Here is a 25,488-nt window from a genome sequence, read left to right as displayed (position 1 = left end):
TGAATTACCACACAATTTATTTTTAAGCCTCCACTGCTGCACACCACTGAAGGTGCACATGCAGACAATGGACTAAAAAGAGAGACAAAAAAGGAGACTAAAATGGCAGCACGCCCTCCAATTTCCCCTGCAACTGCAGCAATATATGGAGGTGTGTCATGTGCTCACGCTATGAACACGACCTGTCAAACTCTTACTTCTCCAGCAATTAGAACAATATGCGTTTTTGTGTGGCATTTGATCCCATTATAAATGCAGCGGATACTGCACTGTATTCATTAGTCTGTGCCCCCTGAGCAACTACTGCGTTTTGAAAATAATAGTGGCACAGTGATGACTTGCACACAAAAGGGGCTCTAGTAGATCCTGCTCAGATTAATCACTTCCAGTGCCCTCCTAGGATCATCAGGTGACAGGAACGAGGGGTAGAGTTGTGTGTCATCAGCATGCTGAAGACACCTCAGCCCAAACCTCCAGATGACCTCATCCAGAAGTTTCACATAGGTGTTAAAAACTACTGGAGCCAAAATGGAACCAGTGGCTTCCTGTAAGGCAATGGCCATGGAAAAATCTCATTTGAAGCTGCAGCTGGGGTAGAATGCTGTGGCTAGGCTACTATCAGGAGCATGGATCATGTTATTCCATTGTTGTTTATTCTATACCGGGTCCTTGTTCATTTCCAAGCACACGTCCTTTGTAACTCCTTTGCTGAGGGAACTGCACTGGCTGCTTATTCGCTACTGGGCCAGGTTTAAGGTTTTAGTACTAGTGTACAAAGCCCTAAACAACTTGGGACCAGGATACCTGAGAGAGCGCCTTCTCCCTTACCAACCTGCCCAGTCACTGAGGTCATAGAATCATAGAATAGTAGGGTTGGAAGCGGCGTACAAAGCCATCGAGTCCAACCCCCTGCTCAATGCAGGAATCCAAGTCAGAGCATCCCTGATAGCTCATCGGAGGGCATGCTCCTGGTGGTTCCACATGGACCCATGGCCTGATTGGAATCCGCCAGGAGAAGAGCCTTCGGTGTGGTGGCCCCCTTTCTTTGGAACTCCCTGCCTCTGGAGGTCAGGCAGGCACCAACACTGTGCTGTTTCTGGCACCTCCTGCAAACAACACTGTTCCAGGAGGCATTCCTTAATTGACCACTCATGGTTTCTATTGGTATTCTGTTCTTTAAAATAGCATAATTCTAATCTGGTGTTTTAATATTTTTATCCTTTTACTATTTTATCGCTTGGGTTCACCGCTCTGAAATCTGTTCTAGATATGGAGCGGTATACAAATATTGTAGACAGACAGACAGACAGATTCAAAGTGCTAGTTATGACCTTTAAAGCCCTGTACCATTTGGAACCAGGGTAACTAAATGGCTGCCTTCTACTGTATGAACCTGCCCATCTGCTGAGATCATGCACAGAAGTCTTGTTCCATGTCCTACCACTGTCTGAGATACAATTAGCAGTGTCATGAGACAAGGCCTTTTTGATAGCTGCCCCAATACTGTCGAATTCCCTCCTTTGTTTTGTTTGGCTTAGAGTGATTTTTTAAAAATCCTTCGTTTGCTGATGAAATTTTGTTGCTGTGACTTTTTTTTCCTGCTGCTTTGCTTTATTTACCTTTCAACAAATTTACTGCTATATGTGTGGATGTTTACATTTTATATTGACATTTTTATTATGCAAGCAGTTTTGAAGGTCTTTCCTGGAGAAAGGAAATAGTCTAAAATATTAATGTAAATTAATTAAATGTACACCACCTTGAGCTCTATAGAGGATGTGTGGGCTACAAATACAATAAATAAATCTATAAAATCATCCTTTTGCAAACATGCACACGCACACACATACTTATACTCACACTCATAGATATATCCATGATTAAAGACACAACCAGACACTCACTATTTGGCAGAGGGTTCTCTTCTCTTCTCTGGATGTTAGTGGCCTTTGTACAGCATCCCAGCCTACTGAGCTGCGTGCCACTGGGGCCTTCTTGGAATCGCTCTTCTGGAGAGGTGGCAATGGGACCACATCTTTGGAGACAGGAAAGAGCTTTGCATGGTTACTGATCATCACCGTCATCACTTTCTGGATCTGGGGAGTACCTGCAGGAGAAAAAGAAAAGCACCATGGAGTTGAACACACCAGAACACAGGCACAATATCAAAGTTTGGGGAAGGGAACTGCAGTGTTGATGGTAACAATATGGATAGCTGGCAGGTCCTGTGGCCAACAAGGAGAAGCAGGAAGCTTGTCATGGATGGAGATCATTCAACCTTGCGCCAGGTGTTCCTGGATTCACTGTGTGTGGAATTCAAAGTATGGCAAAGCCAAGGAGCAATTTTCACCCACTCCTCCTGGTAAGAGGAATGCAACTTTAAAAAAAATATATTTTTAAAATTCGAAATAGGTTGGATGACCAACGCTCATACCTTCGTAACCTGAAGTCCAGACTTATAAAGCATTTGAGGCACCGGAGAGTGTGTCCCTATACACAGATCTTAAAACGAGCTGTTTCCTCACAAGGCCCCTTGACAATTGGTTGTGCTGCTGCTGAACATTCCAACTGCTCAGCTGAACTTCTGCAGAGAAGGGAATGATCTGTTTCACTGGGGGAAACTTCACATGGGGGCTAGAGACAGTCACAGAAGGAGCCATATGCTGTTGGCATGAAAAGTGGTTTTGAGGTTAGAGGACAGTGATGCAGGGCAAACTGGAGATTGGGAGATTGAACCTTTGGGTAGTTAAAGGGGGGGGATTTGACAATTTGCTGGGCAGGGGGTGTTGCTGCTGCTACTTTTGCTAGTATTAATTAATATAGTGTTACCCACTATGAGCATCTCAAACTCAGTGCATGATATAAGCTGAAATAAAAATAAAATATCTAAAAATCTTTTCTGCTGTGGCCCCCTGGCTGTGGAATAAGCTCCCTAGAGAGGTTCGCCTGGCACCTACATTGTTCTCCTTCTGGCGCCAGGTGAAGACCTTGTTATTCTCCCAGTATTTTAGCTTCTTAATCTTTTAGCTCTGGTGTCTTAAATCTGTATTTTTAATCTCTGCATTGCTGCTAGGTTTTATTTTGGTTGTACTGTTATATTGTGGTTTTAAGCTTTTATATTTTATATTGTTTTATGCTGTACTTTGCAGTTGTAATTTTTGTGAACCACCCAGACAGCTTTGGTTATTGGGTGGTATAGAAATGAAATAAATAAATGAATGTGTATGTTTTATTATATTTATATCCTGCCTTTTTTCCTCTTGCAAGGAACCCAAGGCAGCTTACATGGTGCTCCTCCAAGGATCAGTGACTGGCCCAAAGTCCTGGGCTTCATGGCTGAGTGGGGACTAGAACATGGGTCTCCCGAGTCCCAGTCCAACATTCTAACCACTACTCCATACTGGATGACTTATAAGCTACTAACGAACCACCCCAGCTTTGTGCAGGTTGAAATCGCTGTTAGTTTGATACAGTGAAGCCTTCAAGCAAAGTTACGCAGGTGTCAGAGTTGGATACGCGATGACTGCCCCTTGTGAGTGAAGCCATGCCAGTTGGCAACCCAAGCCTCCTGCCATGGTGCACCCCTACAGCCCCCTGAGGAAGGGGTCTGTCAACTCCATTCCCCTGTGGGGGTTCAGCCCTGCAGCAGGCGGGAGGGAGCAGCCATATAACTCTGTCCCTCGGACTATTCCCCCTTGGCTTCAAACTGTAGGGACTGCAAAGTTATATGCTGGTTAGGGAAAACTGCCACATATTGACTGAAGATGGTACTGCAGGTTCAAACAAACTGACACATTAAATTAATTAAAATTAATTAATGCATTTTAAAAAACCAAATAATCCTGAGGTGCACACCCCTAGAGTCCCCTTAGTGTGCATGCCAACACCTAGGTGCCTAGGTTTCACAGTCTTTGCACAATGGCCCTGACAAACTCTGACACACATCCTCTTCTATTAATTGTGTATCTATAATAATAAATGAACAACAATGTATTCCATATAACTGTTGAGCAATACCCATGTTGTGAAGGAGATTAGGCTGAGATACAGGAACTTTGCAGAATGGAAGTGCACCCTTCTGTATAATTGCGGCTCCTGTTTAAATACAACTGGATGCTAAAAAGCCTGTTTAAAGAGCTGCACCCCATTGCACCTTTCATAATGGTCACAGGATCCTCCATCTTTGGCCGGATCAGGTTCACGCCAAACACTGTTGCCAGATTCTCCACACTCATCTTGTTGGTGGTTGAGCTCTGCTGGACTTCATGCAGGAATCTGCCAGAATGCAAGGGCAAAATATGGTTGTAAAGTTACAGGTCTATAGTTTTCAAAACTCTCTGCTACAGTGATGTGCTTGCTAGCCTTGCCCCAACCTTCATGCAGCCAAGGTCCCTTCTTTAAAAACTGGGTGTACAAACTGAGTGATCAGAACCTCTGCGTGTTGGGATGGGTATGTGTAGGCCCTTTCGGAGACAGGACCTTACCCGCATGAAGGTTGGAGGTGTAGGTTCCCTCCCCAACTACCCCAACACATCCACCCAACACATTCACTTAATGCAGTAATGCACATTCACTTGATGCGCATGCGTTCACCCAACACATTGACTTAATATGTGTACAGAGATTAAATCTGCACAGAGCTTGAGGGAACTATTTCCATATTTGCTTGTCTGCTGCATATCTGAACTCTAGGCCTATTGCAAAGGATTCCAGGGCATGTTCTTGGGTATATACTATGTTCATGGAAGGCACTGACTAGGCCTGCTGAGCCTTCCCTATCATCCTGCATGAACTGGGAGTATGGCCTTCAAGATACTCAACACTCCCCCATGGCTGCCCACGTCAGGGGAAGAACAGTAGTGGTGGGCGAGTGGCCTTCTTGGGAAACTTGTCTTCTATTACCTATCTCATTATGGAGCAGCCCCTAATAGCCTTCTGTGGAGCCCCAGGACTTCCTGGGATGCAGCTTGAAAGCCAGCACAACATGCAACACAGAGCTCTGTGATATGCCAAATGCTTTTGCGAAGTCTTGTTAACTGTAAAGCTGTTTGTCTTTGAAGACCTGTGAAATGATCTAGGGGGAAGGGGATACAGGAAGTACAAGTGGGATATGCAAAAAATGTTGCCACTTGCATTCCCCCTCCCCCACAACTTTCCCCCAAACAGTCAGTCAGTGTTCTGCGCCCACAGAGCATGCTCAGGGCTCATTGGGCTGCTTTCAGTGTTCGCTAACACTAAGGATGTCATAGAAATCCACAACAGCATCAAATGAGTTCAGATTTCTATGAATCCAACCCATGAATTCCACAGCAGACCGGCTTTTCCTGAGTTGTGTGGATTCTGCAGACTTGCAGACTGGTTTTTTTACTTTCTTGAATTTTCCACAGATTCAGTAACAGAAAAATATGTAAAATAAAACACGCCAGCTGAAAATGTGCATTTCCCCATAGGCTAAAGCATGAACATGCACATTTTGGGGGGGTGCATTTTGGGAGGGAGATTTGCACATTTTGGAGGGGCTTTGCAAATTTTCACAAATGTGAATTTGTGCAAATTCAGGAAATGGGAAAAAATCCAATTCTGTCAATGAGCAGATGACGGAAGAAAAGGCACCTGACGATCTGCAAAATTCAGATGAAGCAGATTTTACAAAATATGTACATCCCTGCCTAACACCAATGGTGTTTTTTTCCCTTAAAAATTTTGGACTTCTGCAAACCTTGGGATTTCCCTGATTCTGCTGATACTTCCCTCTTGTGCATGGGTGGTGCCCTTTTGGCTACACAAGCACTGGCACCTACCTCTGAACACAGGAATAGAGGGAATCATGCAGTGGTGTAGTGTTAAATTTTGGAGGTGCTCATGGTAACAGTCGCAATAACTATGTCCCCAAGTAGAGTCCAAAAATGCAGGCAGCTGTGTTGATCCACGTGTGTGTGGGTATACATTATACCTGGGGAGGCGGGGGGCTCTCCCACACTGGAGGCCTTCAAGACGAGGCTGGACAGTCATCTGTCAGGGATGGACTCGATGGCCTTGTAGGCCCCTTCCAACCCTACTATTCTATTCTATGATTCTATTCTATACATATCTTTTAACGAACGACTCTTAATTACCCATTCAAGACCAAGCCACCCCCAAAATACTTTGAATTACAATAGGGATGAGCTCACAACAATGTATGGTTGGCAGATTAATTAATTAATTAAATTTCTATACCACCTGATAGCTGAAGCTCTCTGGGCAGTTCATTACAATTATCATTCTTGCTAATCAAAAAGTTCCAGTGCTTTGACTCTGAGCCCTGTGAGCCACTACATTACTGGAATTACGCTGGCAGGGTATTGTCATTCCAACAGTGTCCAGGATCGTCAGCGGCCATTGTATTCAGTGTCCTGGATCATCAACTGCCATTGTATTCAGTTGGAAGCAGCACAGTTGACAAATGAGAGGCTCACATTTCTGTATCAGGGAGGAAAACCTCCCCTCCTTGTCCTTTATCGTTCTAACATGCTCTGCCGCTGCTCTTTGTGAATGTGCAGACGGTACCCACAATTGATAACCTGCTTATGAGTAAACACTCCAAGCTGGGTTTAATCATTAGTAGACAAGAAGCCCTTTCCAAAGATGTCCCAATTGTTTTAACAATGGCATTGCAAGAAACAACCCAAAATTATATCTGGAAATGGAACACTAGCCATGACTCCACCCCAGAGTTGGCATGAAGTTTGCCTTCCTTTCCAGGGTCATATCCCAGGGAGATGGCTGTGTGAACATGCTCTCCTTAGATAAAACAGGGTGATGGGTGGGGTTTGATTCTTACTTTGCAAGGTAGCAGGATGGAGGGGCACCACATGAAAGCAATAAAGCAACTCTGCTAAAATAAGGCTGCTAGTTTGTAGTATATTTTTTGTAATAATTTCCAGAGGGGTATCTGTGTTAGTCTGTTGCAATAAAAACAACGAAGCAGTATTATAGCAGTATAACACTATACTCCTATAATGCTAATATTTTTAAAAGTCAGTTTAAGAAGACCTTTCTGGTCACCTTCATTAACCACCTTGCAAAATGTGTGTGTGTGTGTGTGAGAGAGAGAGAGAGAGAGAGGGAGGGAGGGAGGGAGGGAGGACGGACGGACGGAGATTAAGATGGCACCCACTGCAAAGGGTATTGTGAATGGGTGCTGAGCTGTGATAGGTTCAATAATCTGATAAATCACTGTTGACATCAAAACGACATCCCTTATAAATGATGGAAGAAAAGTGCTAATGGCACTGGTGTGGAATGTACACACAGAAAACACCATAATAGTGTAAAAGGTCAAACTGCAGCTCTACTTGTAGTTTACACTGGAAGCGCAATTAATAATTAGCACTAGAGCCAACTGTCCAGAAGCATCCCCAGACAGCTATGCCTATAACCCTGCAGGATGCAGGTGCCACAAATCAACACAGCAATGCACACAAACCAATGCTCTACCAGGAGGTCAGTTCTGAACTTGGCAATGTTTATGTTCCCCAGTTTAAAATGGCGAACTCCAATCGCATCAATGAAGAACCTACCGGCAGATGTAACTGAGAAGGTTATAACTGTCTCGGGGCAAGAGAGCCAACTGGTTCACTAGCTGCTGGTGACCCTAAAAGAATAAAAAGATGGATTTTCAGCTGTTACAAGCATTTCTTGCTAGCATAAAACTCCATCAGTATCTGCACTGCAGCGCCTGAGGGCACTTTTAAACAGAAAGAAGTCTGGCAAATGGAGACCAGAGAAGTTGCACTGAAGGGTTCATCACACAGGGACAGAAATCTGCATCAATACTGGGGCTTTCTCCATCTGGTTTCATTGCAGGATTACATCGGGCTCCTTTACACAGTTGTTTCTATCTCATTATATTCTGTTTCTTACCTTTTCACAGCGTGGCTCCTTTTCCATGCAAAGCCATTACACGCACTGGGAGCATTGTGAAATTTCCTCCCTTGATCCTGCCCCTTTCCCTCTCCTAGCAGGTTACTGGTGGTTTGGTTGTGATTGACATGCAATGTGAATGGACAGCAATCCCCACTACACTGCCCGAACCCCGCCCCCACACCAGCTTTCCGGTGAACTGCTGGCATGCCGGCACGCTGGTCATTCTGTGTTAGGGAGTAAGCTGAGGTTGGGAGCAAAGTCAGTGCATTGCTTCTAGTCAGGGCATGGTGGCAAGCCTGCATGGTGGCAAGCTGGCAGGTCAGTATACCAACACGCCCCCACCTTGGCGTCATGACCACATCCTCAACGAACCAGAACAACTGTTCACAGCTACAAACACACAGCGGTTTCTTCGTGCTATGGGAGGAAATACCGGGAGGTCATGGTGCTCCTGTTGCACGGGCTGAAAAAATACTGCATTTTTTCTGTTTGGGGATTACATGGGATATAGAGTGGCTGGGTGACCAGCCAGATGGGCGATTAATAAATTTAATTTAAAAAAATATGCAGGGGGAAATTGTGGGAAAAACATTGGAGGATTACGACACTGTGTAACAGACCCACAAACTTCCATGAGTGGCCAATTGTGAATGTGTGATAAACTGCAGGTGTGGGGATGCCCTGAGTGTTGTGTGTTTATGGATGGGGGAACTTAGCACTCTAGCATTGGCCCACAAGGCACCTATTAAGGTTGCTAGCCTCACTCCTCCAAATATTTTCAGGGTGCGGAACTCTGATAGAGCTTACGAAGGGAGGCTCCCTCCAAAGTTCTCCAAGGGGTCTGGCCACACCTGAGCTCAGTTCAAGGTTAAAACAAAGCAAGCACTGAAACTAGCAGATCCTGGGCAGGAGCAAAAAGAGAGGCAACACCTCAAAAGAGCACTGGAAAATGGAAATGGATAAAATAGTAAAAAGCCCTTATAAAATGCCTGATATATTACACCAAAAAGACCTTCAGGGGCATATGCACACAGTTTTTGTTTTAAGACAATGTTTCTCAGAGAATAATTATTACTGAAGTTTGAACAAAACACTTTGGAAAAAACAGATCTCAAGCCTTTTGATTTGGGGTTGGCAACTTCAAGGGAGCTTCCTTTGAAATACACACAGCAGCTTTGAAGAGGCCATTTTTGTCAGGACTGTGGCATGTAGAAAAAGAATTAAACTCCTCCTCTGCACCATCTATGGTCCTGATGTTGCTCAGCCTTCCCTGCGGGCTGCTGTGATTGGGCCCCCACTGTCTTTGCTTTTAGGAAAGGGATGAAGACACATCTTTTCCATTATGTAGTTAATGTCTTAATGTTTTACTGTTTTTAATGTTCTATTTTTTTAGTGTTTTAAGGTTTTATTGTTTTAAATAGTTGTGTGCCACCTTTATGGCTTTTTAGCAAATAGGGCAGTATGTAAATGTTAACAATACAAAATGTACATATTAATTGCATCTATGTAGAATGTTGTGCCTCGTTTCACCCTGGCAGATAATAACGGATGTTATTTAATACCTTTGTTTCATCAGCATTCAGAAGCTGGCCACACAAAAGGAAGTCCTCATATTGTGTCCAAGGTATGACAGGTTCAGGAAGTTCCCTTAGGTAAAGTTTCAGCAAAGAAGCCACAGTGTGTACATCTGTATCTCTGTAATGTAAGAGGATGGGATAGGTAAGCACATGGTATAAAATCAAGTTAAACAGACCAGACTGATAATAGGAAACGTATTTCCATTCCCCCCACCACCAATTGTTAAATTAAATGAGTGCTGGGAAATGGGGACATGGGTTTTATTTTATGGAATTTCAAAAGTAGGCTGTAATTTAGAACATAAATAGGAACACTTTTATTTTAACACAAATACATTATGACTTATATGTTCAGGAAGAGACCACAGCTCAGCGGTGGACCACCTGCTTTGTACACAGAAGGTCCTAGGTTCAATCCCCAGCATCTCCAGTTAACAAACTCAAGTAAGTAGATGAGGGGAAAGTCCCCTCTCTTCCTGAGACTCTTGGGAGTCACTGACAGAGTGGTTAACACTGGGGTAGATGAACAAATAGTCTGGTACAAGGTAGCTTCCTATGTTACTTTACCTTTCAACTGATGTGTTTTGAAAAGGCTGAGCCAAAAGAAGGGATAATTTTCATAGACATGGTTTGAAAGGTGCCCCTCTCCTTTCCAGCAATCCTTTGGGGATCACTAGAAAAGGAACAGAAGGGTTCACCTAACCAGGAAGCAGTGCCCTGAATTGGCTTCATTTGCCCTCACCATCCTGATTGGAGCACTCATGAGATCAGTCCAAGATTATTTATTGAGGAAGCACTGCCCTAATTCTAAATCAGCTTTGCTTGCTTTCAGTGGTGCTGGTGTCAGCAGATAATGTTGTGACATCACATTTCATTACATAACCCCTGAGTAGCTGCTAGTGGAGAAAAAAGCAAACAATCTAAGAGGAAGTCTCAGTGTTATGGGATGATTCTGGAAAATGTTTCAGGCTCCCCCAAAACATTTGATGTAGCCATCTGAGAAACCATTGGTGCAGCTATAGTTGTGAAGTACTTTTGTTTGTTTTAAATGTGAACAGTTCAGAGATCATAAAGCATTCTTCAATATTGGTTGGCACGACCATCTCTGAAACTGCCAAGCTGTAGTAAAAGGCCAGAGTCATTGGGTATCAGCCTATGTAGTAGCCTCATTAGCTTCAGCTGCTCTCGTTTAGCTTGAACTGGCTTAGCGGGATTAGGCATCTTCATGCAATATAAGACCCTTCAAATTCTTTAGCCCGTGTTGCAGGGAAGATTCGAACCTTAAGAAGCATCTCCCTGTATCTGAGGAGAAGCCTCCAGTCTATGTGATCCAAGGATGAGCCACATGATCATCAGTAACCACAGTGGTTCATCTGTTCCAGTACTGGCTACAAGTGGAACTGGGAGAAAGTAACAAGAGCAGCCTTCCCCACCTGGTGCCCTTCAGATATGTTGGACTATACATGGGCCTGGGCAAAGGCCATGCTGGTCTGGGATGATGTGTTGTAGTCCAACACATCTGGAGGTCTCCAAGTTGGGGAGGCTGAACTGGAGACACCAAGGGTTGAACCTGCAGCCTCCTATTATACACCTGAGAAATATGCCACCTACTGGTCAAATGATGGCCTCTCTCCAGCATCAAACGCATCTCGCAGTTGCTTCACCAGATTGTCTTGGCCAGGTAGCCGGAAGATCCCCTCTTCATTCAGGCCATGCTTCCTTATGAACTCTACACATTTCTCAACCAATATGGGGACCTGATGCTGCCCAAATTTCTGTTCATATACCATGGTCTCCACCAGCTGTTGGCCAAAAACCACTAGATAAAAAAAGACACACAAAAAGGAGAAAGAAGGAAAGATGGGTTCTCAAATGGTCATAGTCCAGGACCAGACTATTCAGCATAGGTTCACTTTGTACATCACTGCCAATGAAGACCCAAGTCCTGAACTGAAACTCGACTGATTTAAAATTATTACAATACTAAAACTAATAATGAAATATCAAATACACATTTTTAAAAGTACTTAGCTTTCAAGTGTCCAGAGAGCTTTGCAAAAATTCTTACTAATCTTTACATCAACCCTGTAAGGGAGGCTAAATAGCATCACCATATTGCAGATGGGAGAATAGCAGCTTGCCTAAGAAGGCACATCTTGCGTTCACTGCAGAGTCAAGACTTCCTGGCTCAGAACTCTGTCTCTTCGCTACAGCATACAGCTCTGCCAGTTTGCTTCACTGCTTTAGAGATGAAGGCTTTTAAATCATTCTCAGTACTTGGCAAGTATATTCCTGTTGTATGATACATAAAGAGCTCTTGATGCATTTCCCCGCATTGCTGCACCATTAGAATTGAGGTCCCACATGCTGAAGGTTGGGGGGGAAGGGGGCTGCCATTTGTAGGAATGGCCAGATGAAGATCAGACAGAATGAAGCACGCCCTAGAGCAGCTTACACTGTGCACATAACTTCTAAATGGATGGGGTTTAAGGCAACGGCAGTACCTTTCCTCTGGAACATGGGCTTTTTCTTCCTGAAGTCCCAGCAAAAGAACATCCCTAGAGGTCGAAAGCAGTAACTCAACTCCCAGCCCTTCATCTGGAGCCCAGGCAGTAAAATGACAGCAGAGAAATCCAAGTGTCGACCAGCTCCTGAAACACGGGCAGCAAAAAGACTCCAGAACTGTCTTCTGCGACTCTGAGCAGCTCCTCTTAATGCCTTTGCTTCCCGAACCTGGGGCGGCCGTGCTGTCTCTTTTCTTTCCAGATCAGCACAACATTCACACATCCGTCCTTTCGGGAACCTCGAGGATTGGTCGGTGCCTGCCATTCCGAGGTCTGTTAGGGTTTTTCTTTTTGCTTTTCCATGGTGGGTGCAGGGGTGGGGTTGATGGTTTACAGACAGCTCTTTGGCTTTTAAAGAGCCATCATAAACCTGTCATTGTACATAGTAAATGGCTCCTTTCCCCCCCTTATTACTTCAGTATATGACTTCCTTTAATACGATGGCAGTTGTTCAGGAAAAAGCTGCCTCCTCCACATCATACCTTCCTTTCTTTTGGCACCCAGGTATGAAAGAGGCGATCATTCCCCCCACCCCAAGTGTTTTGCCATGTTCCAGCGAAAGTCAGCATAGGATCTGGGATCACACACCCCTTTCTGCCATGAAATCACTGCAAGCCTGGAAAGGGGAATGTTTGCAACCTACCTCAGTGGGTTGTTCTGGGGCCAAAATATTTGCAAAATTAATGTGTCTTGTGAATGAGAGACCATGAGTCCAAAGCTACTCCACAGGAACACTGCAGTACCCATGGCTATTACTCTGCCCGTTTTAAAGCCAGGAGTCTGGATCCACAACAAAGAGTGACTGATAGATAGTCTCTGAATGGGCTCTTCATAAAGTAGCCCAGGGAAGCCTGGCCATCTGCCAGTATCAGGCACGTGCGTCTCTGTGTCATCACATCAAGGATCCCCTTGTATTAACCACTAAGATGGCCTCTTGTTGCCAAGACCAAATTAATGATAAATTGTACATTGTCTTTGGGGCCATAGCTCGGTGGCAGAGCACCTGCCTTGCATGCAGAAGGCCCCAGGTTCAATCCCCAGCATCTCCAGGTAGGGCTAGGAAAGAATCCTGCCTGAAACCCTGGAGAGCCGCTGCTGCCAGTCAGCGTCGCCAGTACTGGGCTCGATGCACCCAGGGTCTGACACTGTAAAAGGCAGCTTCCAATGTCCCCCAACTTGGTGCCCTCCAGATGTGTTGGACTACAACTCACTCTCATCATCCCCAGCTCACTTTCCCCAGGTTGCAGGAGGCTGCTTTAAAGGTGTGTTTGTCCTGCTTTCATTTCATGCACTACCGTACTTTAGACACATTTCCCAGCCTCCAAAGTAGCTCACTCACGTCTGTCTCTTTAACACGTACATTGCTGAGGCCACTGCACAGCTCAGATACCACCACAGCCCACAACTTTCTCACATCATAAAATTTGCAGAACCTTCCTTTGCTTCATCACTGGAAATGTTCTGCTCTAACTTCCTGCAGTGATGGAATATGAAGAGCTAAATTGTGCAATCCAATCAGAACTTTTCTTGCACATGTCCCACTGGAATGGGTGGGAACAGTGCAAAATGACAGCTGAGTCCACAGTATGCTGTTATTACGGAGCTATGCTGAGACAGTTGCCCTTCTTTACCTCCTAATGGAGACCCCACCACCTTTCGAAGCAATTTGACCCACTCTTCCATGTCCGCCTGCGAATTGGCCATCAGCACATAAGAGTCTTGTCCAGTTCGATTCTGGTCTCCTGAGTTGCCTGCAAGGGGGGGAAACTGAATTACTCATACAGGGAGATGGAGAAAATGCCATGTATTGATTTCTTGCTCTCCTAAGTGATACGTTTTCCCCAACAGGCTTTTATCTGTAAAATATGGCAGCAACTCACGGGCGCACACTACAGACTCATTCCCCCATAGCCAAAACTGATAAGAGCACTTCAGTGTTTATTTAGCGCCAACTCCTATAACCTACTTGCTCTTATCTGTCAAGAATATATCATTTTCACCATGCACTCTCGCCGCTTCTCTATGGGGTGACCATTACAGAGTTGCACCAAGGATGCATTTTCAGGGACACACAAACATTCTCATCCCTTTCTCTGCAATCAGGACACTTCAGCCACTGGCATACCAGTTTCTTGGGGGGCAGCTGCAACAAATCCGAAACCTCATGCCCAGAGATGCTGGAATAGAGTTTTGAACAATTCGCCAGAAACTGTCTTTGGTTTGTTGCAAGCAGTTCCTGCAACATCATGAATCAGACCACTGATTCATCTAACGCAGTATTGTCTACTCCAGGGTGCAGGACCTCAGGCCTGGGGGCCAAATCCAGTCCTTCAGGGGTCCCCAGAAGGCCACGCCCTCTTCCCTGGGTCCCAATTCCTTTCTCTGAACCACCAGTGTTTCCCCCCCCCATTTCTACCCCCTTTTGTGTTTTGTTTTTGTTCGTTATTCTTATATTCGCAAATACAAATTTAAAAACTAAAGCAAACCCCCCCACCAATCTTTGGGTGGTCTTCCAGCTCTGGTGCAGCTTTTTTCCATTCTAAAAGGCTGAACTGTCTCTCCTGAGGACAACGGGCTGGCAGCAAGAGCGTTAAGCACAAATATACTGGCATTTTTGGTGTCCCCTCCCCTTTTGCCTTTGGCCCCACCAAAGATCTGGATCGCAGCCCCTGGCAACTTCTTCGAGGAGGAATTTGTCCCCCAGGCTGAAAGAGGTTCTGCCTGGTCTACTTCAGCCAGCAGCGGCCCTCTAGGCTCTCAGGCAAACACATCCCTTGCTACCTGATCCTTTTAACTCAAGGGTGCACAACTTTCAAGTCCGAGGGCTGCACTGGGTGTCTGCTGGGGTGGCGGGAGCTGCACATGTGTGCGCGCACGCGCACACACACACACGTCCCACCTACAGCAACAGGCCTTGGTCTTGGAGCAACAGCACCTGCCCCGTGTCACAGCATCAAGAAGCTGAAGCTCCCTCCATACCCCAGCCACCCAACCAGGGGCATCATTAAAACCAGGCCTACCTGGGCACAGGCCCCGGAACTTTTGAGCTGTCCCAATTGTCTTTTTTTTTTACATTTTTCCATTGATTTGCATTGGAAAATAGAAACGGCCATAACTGTTTTAGTTTATATGATAAATTCATGACATTTGGAGACCTGGTAGCCTCTATGGAGCTGATTGAACCTGCCAAATTTCAGGCAGTTAGGCCAAGTGGTTTTTGTGCTAGTCACAGTTAAAATTTGCTATTTTCAAGACACTCTGTCAAAAGTAAAGAGCTATAATTTTTTTGTGCTTCCACATAAGTGCATGGAATTTGGGTACCTTGCAGCCTCTCTGGAGCTGAGTGAACATGCCAAATTTCAGACAGGTCCAGTGGCTTTTGTGCTAGCCATGCATAAAGTTCCCTTTTCTCAAAGACTAAAAAAGCAAAAACTATCAAGCCATGCAGGGGATTAGAGATCTTAATCAGAAAGTGTTTAAGGTGACCATAAGGGGGTCACTATCCCTAATCTCTGGTGTAGGGTTTTTTTGAGGTGCAAAAACCTCTCTCCCCCTACTTTTCTGCTCTTACATGCCCACTGTTGGGAGCTTGCTTGCAATTAAATTTTGAAGAGGAAGATGAAAGGGAAGAAAGAGCTCCATGTGACATACTGGTATTTCACACAGCATGTGATTTCACTGCCCGAAACTGGAATCTTTGGCTTCTGCAGAAATTTAGTAGCTTCAGTACAGCAAAGGATCCAATCAGCATCCACAGACTTCTTTCTCCCCCCCACCCCACTTTAATTTCTCTGAAATAGCTGTAGGACTCGAGTTATTCCAAAAGGAGGGTTCGGACTACGTGGCGTCATGGTTGAGGAACTGCTGAGGCTTTTAAATAGGTTCTAGAGGGTTGTGTTTTTTTAAGCTAGAAAAATCTCTCAGCCACCTCACCTCTGCCTCTCTGAAAGGAGCCACTTGGCTTAGGGAATTCTCTCTACACCCCCCACCCCACATTTCCAATCACCATTCTTCTTTTCTTCTTCCCTCCCCTATCCTGTTCTTTCTTTCTCTTCTTCATTCCACCCAGAGCCTATCTTCAGGAATTCTTAAAGAGAATTCTCTTTGGCGGGCAAGAGAAGTTCTGAACTGTATTTGACTGTGACAACAGACAAGAGGGTTGGGTTTTCTCCTTCTCACTCAAGCCTTTGAGAAGAGTGGGTTCATGTGGTTGTAGAGAAACAAATCAGGGCTGTTCTGTTTGTCAGTCGCCATCATCCAGCAATAGGAAGGGCTGCAGCTCAGTGGCAGAGCACAAGCTTGGCCTGCTGAAGGTCGCAGGTTCAATCCCAGCATCTCCAGGTAGGGCTAGGAGAGAATCCTGCCGGAAACCCTGGAGAACTGCTGCTGCCAGTCAGCATCGCCAGTACCGGGCTAGATGGACCCAGGGTCTGACTCAGTCTAAGGCAGCTTCCTATGGTCCTCTGAACAGAAAGCTGTAATAAAAAATAGAAGTTTGGGGTTTGTTTTTTAAGTGGAGGGGAGATGAATACTGCTCGTTTGTGCAATCCTGCGTATGCCTACTCAGAAGCCCCATTATGTTTAACGAGGCTTACCCTCAGGAAAGTGTGCATAGGATTCCAGCACAAGTTGCTTTTGCAGGGAGGTTTGCACCTTGATGATCTGCATGCTTACTCCAAAATAAGTCCTGAGCTGTGAGCATGGTACTGCAGGCTTAATACAGTGCCTGCCCACTTCCGGCTACTGAACTGACTACCCTTTCAGCTCAGTCCTATGCATGTTTGTTATCTGTGGAGTGGAGGAGGTGGTTTTGCATGAACTCTAGCTTCAGTGGTGAGGGAAAGGCACTTAGTACGTACTCAGAGTTTCTCCATAACTTAGCCCTAGTTTTGAAAACAGACTCCTTGAGTTTTGAAAACAGACTCCTTGGCTGAATCCTGGTGAAGTCTCAGCACAAATGAAGTTATGGGGAGGAAGATACAATGAGAGCTTGTGCATAACAAGGAGGAGGTAGAGGAGAGTTGCACAAAACATCTGTTTTTATGAAGAGTTGCTGGAGGATGGTAGGATGAGGAGGGGTGGTTGCATGGAGGGGAATAGAATTGGTAGGGGAGAATGTAAGTGCTTAGTGGTGAAAGAAAGGCATTCTGCATATGCTCAGAGGCACTCTCTATTTAAGAACATAAGAAGGGCCATGCTGCATCAGACTAAGGTCCATCTAGTGCAGTATTCTGTCCACAGAGTGGCCAACCAGATGCCCACAGGAAACCCACAAGCAGGACATGAGTGCAATAGCACCTTCCCACCCATGTTCCCCTGCTTGTAACATTGGTGAAATGTAAATAAATTCTAGTCATTCTAAATTTGCATGCATGTATATCCTTCAGAAACTTTGCAGGTTTCTTGCCTGGGGGACACCTCTGATGACCTGTGCATCTTCGTACAAATCCATGGAAAAACTATTGGGGAGGTGGTGAATGGAAGGGAAAGCAAATCACTCCCTCCCCCAAATTGGAGAACTCCCCTTCCACATGAACTGCTGCACCTATCCTTCTGAAACTTTGCTGGTTTCTTACTTAGGGGCACCTCTAGGCTGTCTGTAATTTTCAGAACAATGGTCTACAAGGAAAATAGAGAGAGAAATATGTCCTCTTTTGGAGACCTCAAAATGTCAAGGCCACCCTTGAACAAAACCCCCTGTGGCTATCATTCTGAAATTTGGCAGGCATCGTCTCCTCTGATGGGGCAATGAATCCCGACATTTGTATCCAGTTCTTTCAAGGAAAAACAATGTTATTGGCAGTTCTCTTTAAAAGAAAATCAAAATATGAACCTTGCACCTATTTTTTCTGACCTTGGGCAGGTGTAATCCCCTTCTAGGGGGCTACTATGCCTGAAATTACCATCCAGTTCTGACCAAGAGAAAAAAGTTACCATTTTTTTCTAATTTCCCATGGTAGTCAACAGAAAGCATAGACTAATTTTTCCAAACCTGGACTCAGGTTTGGTGCTGAGCTGAAGTGGACTGACTACAAACTGGCCTGAGCAGAAGCAGGATGTTTTCCAAAACACTGAATCAGGGTCTGAGTTGAAGTGTGGGGGGTATGCGTGTCAGTGCACACTTCTTATGTATGTATGTAATCTATGCACACATGTAAGCACATCACATAGACACACATATATATTAGAGGTCCGCTTAGACTTGGAGATATCTATATCTATCTTTATGTAAATATAGATATATGCATGTGCAAATTTGTGTTATGGGCCTGTGCCCCAGATCTTTTAAGAACCTAGCAGCGCCCCTGCACCCAACCAGAAAAAAGAAGAACAAAAAACACTTTAGGAACAGGCTCTATGATTCCCGCTGCAGAAGCTTTGTTCGTAGAGCATCTCCAGAGTGCCCTAGAGACAGGCAGGAACCTTTGAACACTGCTTACTAGGATGCTCCAGGGATGCTCTAGGAATGAGGCTTCTATGGCAAGGACCACACTGTCATGCCCAACCTGGAGGAGGATTCGTCTGAGGAAGAAGAGGAGGGAGGGTGTCAGCACAATGGGCCCTAGCCAGAGCGAAGCAAGGATCAGGAGGACTTGTCTGACAGTCCTCCCTGGAAACATTACAGGAGCAACCTGCCCCTCTCAAACAGTTCCTGAATTCCCCCAAATGCTGGAAGCAGAGCCTGAGATAATCCATCCCTCTGAATGGCATAGAATCAGACAAAAGCAGCAAAAGAACAAAAGGAAATTACAGCATGGGGCCTCCCTTAAAAGCAACATGCTGACTTAATTTGCCAGCTGTGCTGATTAACGACCAGCTATAAATCAGCCTAGCCCACACCAGCTCACTCGTATGAACAACAGTGCCTTAACCTTGGCATTGCCTTCCAAGACACCAGACCTGACAAGCTGCTAGACCCTCTGCCAGCCACCTGCATGATGCTTTTGGACACCTCCTGACCAGTCTTGATGCTTGATAAACTGATGCTTGTGAAATGACCTTTGGACTGCTTTGATCTCACCTGTGCCTGCAAAACCTTATTGGAATTCCTGTGCATGACCCTGGCTGAACTGGTTGCTCTCTCACTGCTACTCCTGGGACTATCTGCACCTTGCCCAAGGCCCTTGCCAGCGTTGAAACAGGACACATACAGCCTTTACCTAGAGTGCCTTTTTCTCCCCCCGGCTTTCAGCAGTGGCAAATGCTGGGGGCTACCAGGGCTTAGGGAACCACACTTTCTGTACCCTTGTTTTAACTAGGTGTGTTGGGGAACTGAACCCCAGACAGTGCCAGCACCAGCTCTTTTGCCACCTGGAGTGGGAAAGCACGCGTGCTCCGCTGCTCGTGGGCCTCCCATTACTGCCACCACTGCACAGCCCACCCACCCTGACCGTTGCTGTGGTCTGCCCTCTGCCTGAGGATCCTCTCAGCACCAGCCAGAGGACAAGCGGGTTCTCTGAAGAGTCGCATCAGTCAAAGAAAACAGGCAGTGCAGCTCCTCAGAAGAGTCAGCGAGGCCCAAATGTCTGGCTCTGAGGGGGTCTTTTCTCAGAGCCAGGCATCATGGGAGGGTTGTCCCAGGGGATTGCCACCATCTGTGATCTGTAGTGAACAAACTGGGAGTCTACCCATTTCCTTATAGCAATCGCACATTTCAGTAAGATTCTTTTTTATCTCATGCCCCCTCCTTCCATAACTGTCTAATAATAGCACATTCAACACTAAAAATTTCAAAGCAGTTAAAAAAAACAGTTAAAAGGCAGGATCTCAACCAAGGTGCTGTGGGAATTGTCGTGTTCTGAGGGCAACATTTCTGCTAGAAATTCTTCACAAAACTACAATTCCCAAGGTACCCAGGGGGAGATGCCTTGTCAGTAAACTAGTTCAAGTGGGTAGCATAAATGGGTCCTCAATAAATGTGCAAAGAGCAAAGAAACTAGAATCAGGGCCAGCCTTAGGGGTAGGCAAGCTGGTCAGTTGCCCAGGTTGCCAAGCCGGGCTCATGGTTGTGTTTTTAATGTACTGTCTGCTGTGAGCTAGGGTGGCAAAAATCAAGTATCTGTAACCTTTTTTTCAAGGCTCTACAGGCTACAAAAATGATCTTCCTTTAATTAGCTTTAAAGTATGTTTCTTTTCCAATGTCCACTTTGATGTCATTTGTGCAAGGCAAAAAACAGTGGAACACATTTTGAGATAACATTATCGAGCACTTAGCACTTCAAATACTGTAAAGACTATAAGCACTATATAAATAATAATAATAATAATAATAATAATAATAATAATAATAAAATAAAGCCGTAAGCAGTAAAAGGTCAGCTGGATACCTTTTTTATTTGTAATTTTTCTTTATTATTTTTAAAGACAAAAACATTGATCTTGTAAAATAGGGAATGCTTACCAAAAGATAGGAACTGCTACAAATCAAAAAATATTGTAAGTAAAACCTGTGATAGTTCTGCTGTGTGGCATAGTGCACCGCCACTGCTCAGAATGTGCATTTTGTGCTTTGGCTTGTAAACTGTAGCAAGGTGGCTGAGAGATCAAGGTTTTGAGTAATGTCGTTCTCGATGGACATCACACCTGCACCAGGCTCCATCAATCCTCTGGGTGGCCCTGCAAAACTGACCAAGGGGGGCAGGGGGAGAGCATCAAAGGCATTCCTTGCCCAAGGATGCTATTTATACTAGCGCTGGCCCTGACTAGAATGGTAATGCAATTAATTGCTATTCACCTGGAATGATTTCAAAGATAAACCTCCCAACTTCATCAGAGGTGGCAGCAAGTTCCTTGATGGCACTGCCATGAAGACGGACCGAACCCTGCAACGAAAGGCACCAACCATGATGAACTGGCCACTAAAATACAAGTCATTACCTACAGGAAACCCAGATGTTGTCGTTCAAGATTATTATAGCCTTTGACATTTGATTCATAAATGTAATACCGCTTAAATATAATATACATGTAATATATGTAATCTAATAATTGATATATTTCATAATTCATAGGATAGTAGCACAAAAAATTCAGAGTATAAAACAAACTGCCAAATCATCAACAGAAACATTTCCTTAAAAGATACAGATATTTTAATTTAGCTACAAATTAATATCACAGCCTCAGAGTAGTAATACTTCCAGTGAAACATTCCAATTATTATGCTTATCCTAATTCTCATAATAATTCTTGATCTTGATCATCTTTTCCCCTATCATCACAAAACCTAAGCTTCATCATATATACATTTCCAGAAGGGTGGTCACACTGGGCTGTTGCAGCAAAACAACAGTCTTGGGGGATGTTAAAGCCTAACACATGTACGTATTTGTGTGCAAACACCTGGACACCTAATGGGAGCAGAAAGAAAGAGATCTAGGGGTTGTGGTGGACAGCTCAATGGAAGTGTCGACCCAGTGTGCGGCTGCTGTAAAAAAGGCAGACTCCATGTTGGGCATAATTAGGAAGGGAATTGAGAATAAAACTGCCAATATCATACTGCCCTTATACAAATCTATGGTGCAACCACACTTAGAATATTGTGTACAGTTCTGGTCACCACACCTTAAAAAAAGATATTGTACAGTTGGAAAAAGTGCAGAAAAGGGCAACTAAAATGATCAAGGGGCTGGAGCATCTCCCCTATGAGGGAAGATTACAACAGCTGGGAGTCTTTAGCTTGGAAAAAAGGAGGGTAAGGAGAGATATGACAGAGGTGTTCAAAATTATGCATGCTGTGGAGAATGTGGATAGGGAGAGATTTTTCTCCCTCTCTCATAATACTAGAACCCAATGGGGTCATCCCACGAAGCTGATTGGTGGGAGATTCAGGACAGATAAAAGGACTTCTTCACACAGCGCATAGTCAGACTATGGAATTTGCTACCACAACATGTCGTGATGGCCACCAATTTGGATGGCTTTAAGAGGGGGTTGGACACATTCCAGGAGGAGAAGGCTATCAATGGCTACTAGTCCTGATGGCTATGTGCTACCTCCAGGATCAGAGGCAGTATGCCTTTGTGCACCAGTTGCTGGGGAACATGGGCGGGAGGGTGCTGATGCACTTGTGTCCTGCTTCTGGGTTCCTGGCCAACAGCTGGTTGGCCACTGTATGAACAGAATGCTGGACTAGATGGACCCTTGGTCTGATCCAGTAGGGCTGTTCTTGAGTTCTTAACTGTACAGTGGTATGTGATTGTAATTGATATGACAGTAATTCATGCATGTAATGTGTGCCACTATAACCCACCTGTGCATTTTCTTTGTGTGTGTGTGTACGTGTGAGTGCGCGCGCGTGTGTGTGTGTATGCGTGAGCATGTGTACATGCTTCCCCCCCCCCGGATTCAGATTCCATAACACTTGAAGGCTACACAGAGTGCCAGAAAATCTTCTGACCTGAGAATTCAACAGCACTAAGATAGAAGAGTGTTATGTTCAAGTTTCACACAAGTGGCATCATGAACTTCAACAAAACCCTATTTGGAGTGAGGTGTATGCAAAGTTAAGAAGAGGACAAAAAAACCAGATGCATAAACACAGTACAGCAATCGCTGTTAAGAATGTCATATTGGATATTTTCTGGCATCACCACCTTATCATAACATAGTGAACTCCACATAACTTGTCAGGAAAAGGATCACAATGTTCTAGAATGGTTTCCTTGTAAACATCAGTGAACACCCTATAAGAGAGAAGGAGTATAGTCTGTGAGGAGTGTATCTGGCAAGGGGAGGCAAATGCGTATGCCAGATCAGGGCTTGTATTCTAGAGGACCCTGAGCTACTCACTTTCTTCTTGACATTGCTATCAGCCATGTTTTCACTAGCTAACATAATACAACTTTTGCATTCCTTGAATTTTGAACTGCACAAATGTTCTTTTGGGACTGTACTCCCCCCTCCACCCCCCGGGACGGCACATTTTGTGTCTGGTTGCACATTTTAGTAAAGCTCTGGATAAGGCCTTCCACTGTGAATGGAAACTTGTGTAAAACGGTACCCAATGCATTCCCCTTTCTACAAAGAGAGAGGCTGCTATCACAAGGTCAAAGGAAATTCATGCAGTTACAAATATGGAAATACCAGTGGTTTTCACAATACTGGTTTGTGTGTTTTAGCACAAAATTTGGTAAGGAAAGTACCAATCTCAAGTGGTTTTGATAAGTGTGTATTTACTTCACTTACTTCAAATGTGAAGCAGACAACAACCCCACCACCTCTGCAGATAAACACATGTTGTGAAACCGGATCCTTTGCATGGTTACTCAAAAATAAGTCCCATTGTGTTCAACAGAGCTTATGTCAAACTACATGGGTGCATAGAGGTAACAACCAAGAAACCCTGACATTCACAGACCAAAGCAGAGAGAGAGAGAGAAAGAGAGAGAAAGAGAGAGAGAGAGATGGGGGATGAGCAACTACAGAGAAACATCAGACACAAAGTGAGGCGCCCTTCCATGCTTTACATCTGCTACAGTCCTCATATGTAAGAGCAAAAAAGGAAAAGAGAGGACAAGTCTGGCAATCCTGATGAACAGATATGAAAGGCTGACTGTACAGTTTCTCATTTTACACTCACTTGACTCATCAAGGCATCATGATATATAGGATTAAAACAGGGCTTGCTCCTTCCACCCTGCTGCTAAACACAGCTGCTTGCAAGTGAGCACGATTTTATTGTAGAAAGGGTAACATATTGTAGAAAGGGTATATTGTAGAAAAGGTAACAATGGTAAAATAGGCATTTAATGAAAGGCAAAAATCTGAGGTGTCTTTAGTGCTTCTGAGGCAGTGCTATTCCACGACCTGCTAAATGTGATTCCACATGGCATTTAATATAGCACTATATTCCCCACAATGCATGTTTCCATGGCCAAGATTCTAAGCAGGGATTGGGAGAAATTCATTTGGTTCGCATTTTGATACGAACTTAACTCATTTCACACTGTTGAACCAATATGCAAGCCAAAATTCAGTTATCCTTTAAAATCAACACTTCTCAGAATTCTGCAACGGAGTTCTCCAATAAAAATGCATATATTAGGGAAACGTACACACAGACATGTGTATATTAATGAAAATAATGTTCCACAAAGCATTATATTAGAAAAATTGCTTGCAAAAATGTGTAAATTAGGCAAAATTGCATACGACTGCATGTATTAGGAGAAACGTGCACAAAAATTTGGATTTACATGAAAACCTAAACAACCCCCCCCCCCCCCATTTGGGATGAATTAAATGTAAGATGGGGAAAATGAAAAGTGGACAGAAATTGAAATTGTCCAATTCGTTCATCCTAAAACGTTTGCTCAGAAGTTGGATTTGGTTCCGTAAAGCTATTGAAGCCATAGAAATCCCTCCGGTTGTTAGTTATTGTACTTCATATTGGTGCAATTCCACTAGTATTAAAAAAAAGGAAAGGAAAGCATTTTAGGGTGCAACCCTATGCATGTTTAGACAGAGAAAAGGCCTACAACTCCCAGCATGGCTGGCTGGGGAATGCTGGGAGTTGTAGGCCTTTTCTCTGTCTAAACATGCATAGATTGTGCCCTTAGCCGCCAAGGTGCTGTCGTGCTAATGAAGTGCAAAGCGTCCGAGGTGAGTCTGAGGTGTCAGGATTGGCCTAGCCCCACAAGCAACCCAGGCAGCTACAGTTGCAGGAGGGGGACATTTAGGATTGTCAAGGAAGAAGCAGGCGACTGATATCCAAGGATGCCTTACAACACCGCAATGCAGAAGGTGCTGGAATGCCCCAGGAACAGTACCTAATCCTAAAGTACCTAAAGGGTAGACTGGGCCCTGATAGGTACCTATATGGGAAACCGCTGGGAGCCCCATGTGAGCTTTCTAGAAGAGCAGTAGGATATCATTTACACATTACTGGACTACTAAAAATATTCCCTTACTAGTAACACAATAAATGTAGTCTTATACCATGTTCCCCAAGAACAGTCTAGTTTTCAGTGCTGGTGATGATGACCTTTAAAGCCCTGAATGATTTGGGCCCAGGGTATTTCCTGCCTGGCAAATAGTTAAGATCTTTGGGAGAGGCTCTTAACAAGTGTCCCCACCTGAGGTTAAATTAGTGGGTGTGGGGGACAGGGCCTTTTCTGAGGTGGCGCCGAGACTCTGGAACTTCCTCCCCAAGGAGGCCTCTTTATGCCCCAGCCTTTCAGAGAATTGTAAAGATAGGCTTAAAAAAAAAACCCACTTGTTTATATTTTATGATTCCCTGTTTGATTTGTATAATCTCTGACTGATATTTTATTATGGATGTTAATTGCGTTAAATTGATTTGTTGCATTGCATTGTTTGTTTCTCATTATATATTTTAATTGATTTTTTTTTCATTGTAAGCCACTTTGAAAGCCAACTATGTGGTGAAAAAGTGACATATAAATGCTGTAATTAATTATTTTTTCATCAGTGTCTTG

At 44.4% G+C, this 25,488-nt stretch overlaps 1 protein-coding gene across 2 annotated transcripts in view; it reads right to left on the bottom strand.

Annotated features, from left to right (window-relative positions):
* ARHGAP25 (Rho GTPase activating protein 25) overlaps positions 1-25,488 on the bottom strand; it is a 64,913-nt gene that overhangs the window by 7,308 nt on the left and 32,117 nt on the right. For both annotated transcript variants that reach the window (XM_084804200.1, XM_084804201.1), the window contains exons 3-9: positions 20,784-20,871; positions 13,681-13,800; positions 11,097-11,304; positions 9,471-9,603; positions 7,563-7,636; positions 4,154-4,275; positions 1,905-2,107 (exon numbers count right to left, since the gene is read on the bottom strand). In XM_084804200.1, the coding sequence (XP_084660326.1) occupies positions 1,905-2,107; positions 4,154-4,275; positions 7,563-7,636; positions 9,471-9,603; positions 11,097-11,304; positions 13,681-13,800; positions 20,784-20,871 (948 nt within the window). The remainder of the gene's footprint in view (positions 1-1,904; positions 2,108-4,153; positions 4,276-7,562; positions 7,637-9,470; positions 9,604-11,096; positions 11,305-13,680; positions 13,801-20,783; positions 20,872-25,488) is intronic.

This window comes from Heloderma suspectum, chromosome 6 (assembly GCF_057233095.1).
Source record: "Heloderma suspectum isolate Gila_16-S chromosome 6, 16-S_ref, whole genome shotgun sequence".
NCBI classification, from domain to species: domain Eukaryota; kingdom Metazoa; phylum Chordata; class Lepidosauria; order Squamata; family Helodermatidae; genus Heloderma; species Heloderma suspectum.
The sequence above is the reverse complement of the archived record's forward strand: the minus strand, read 5'-3'. Positions and strand labels throughout refer to the sequence as shown.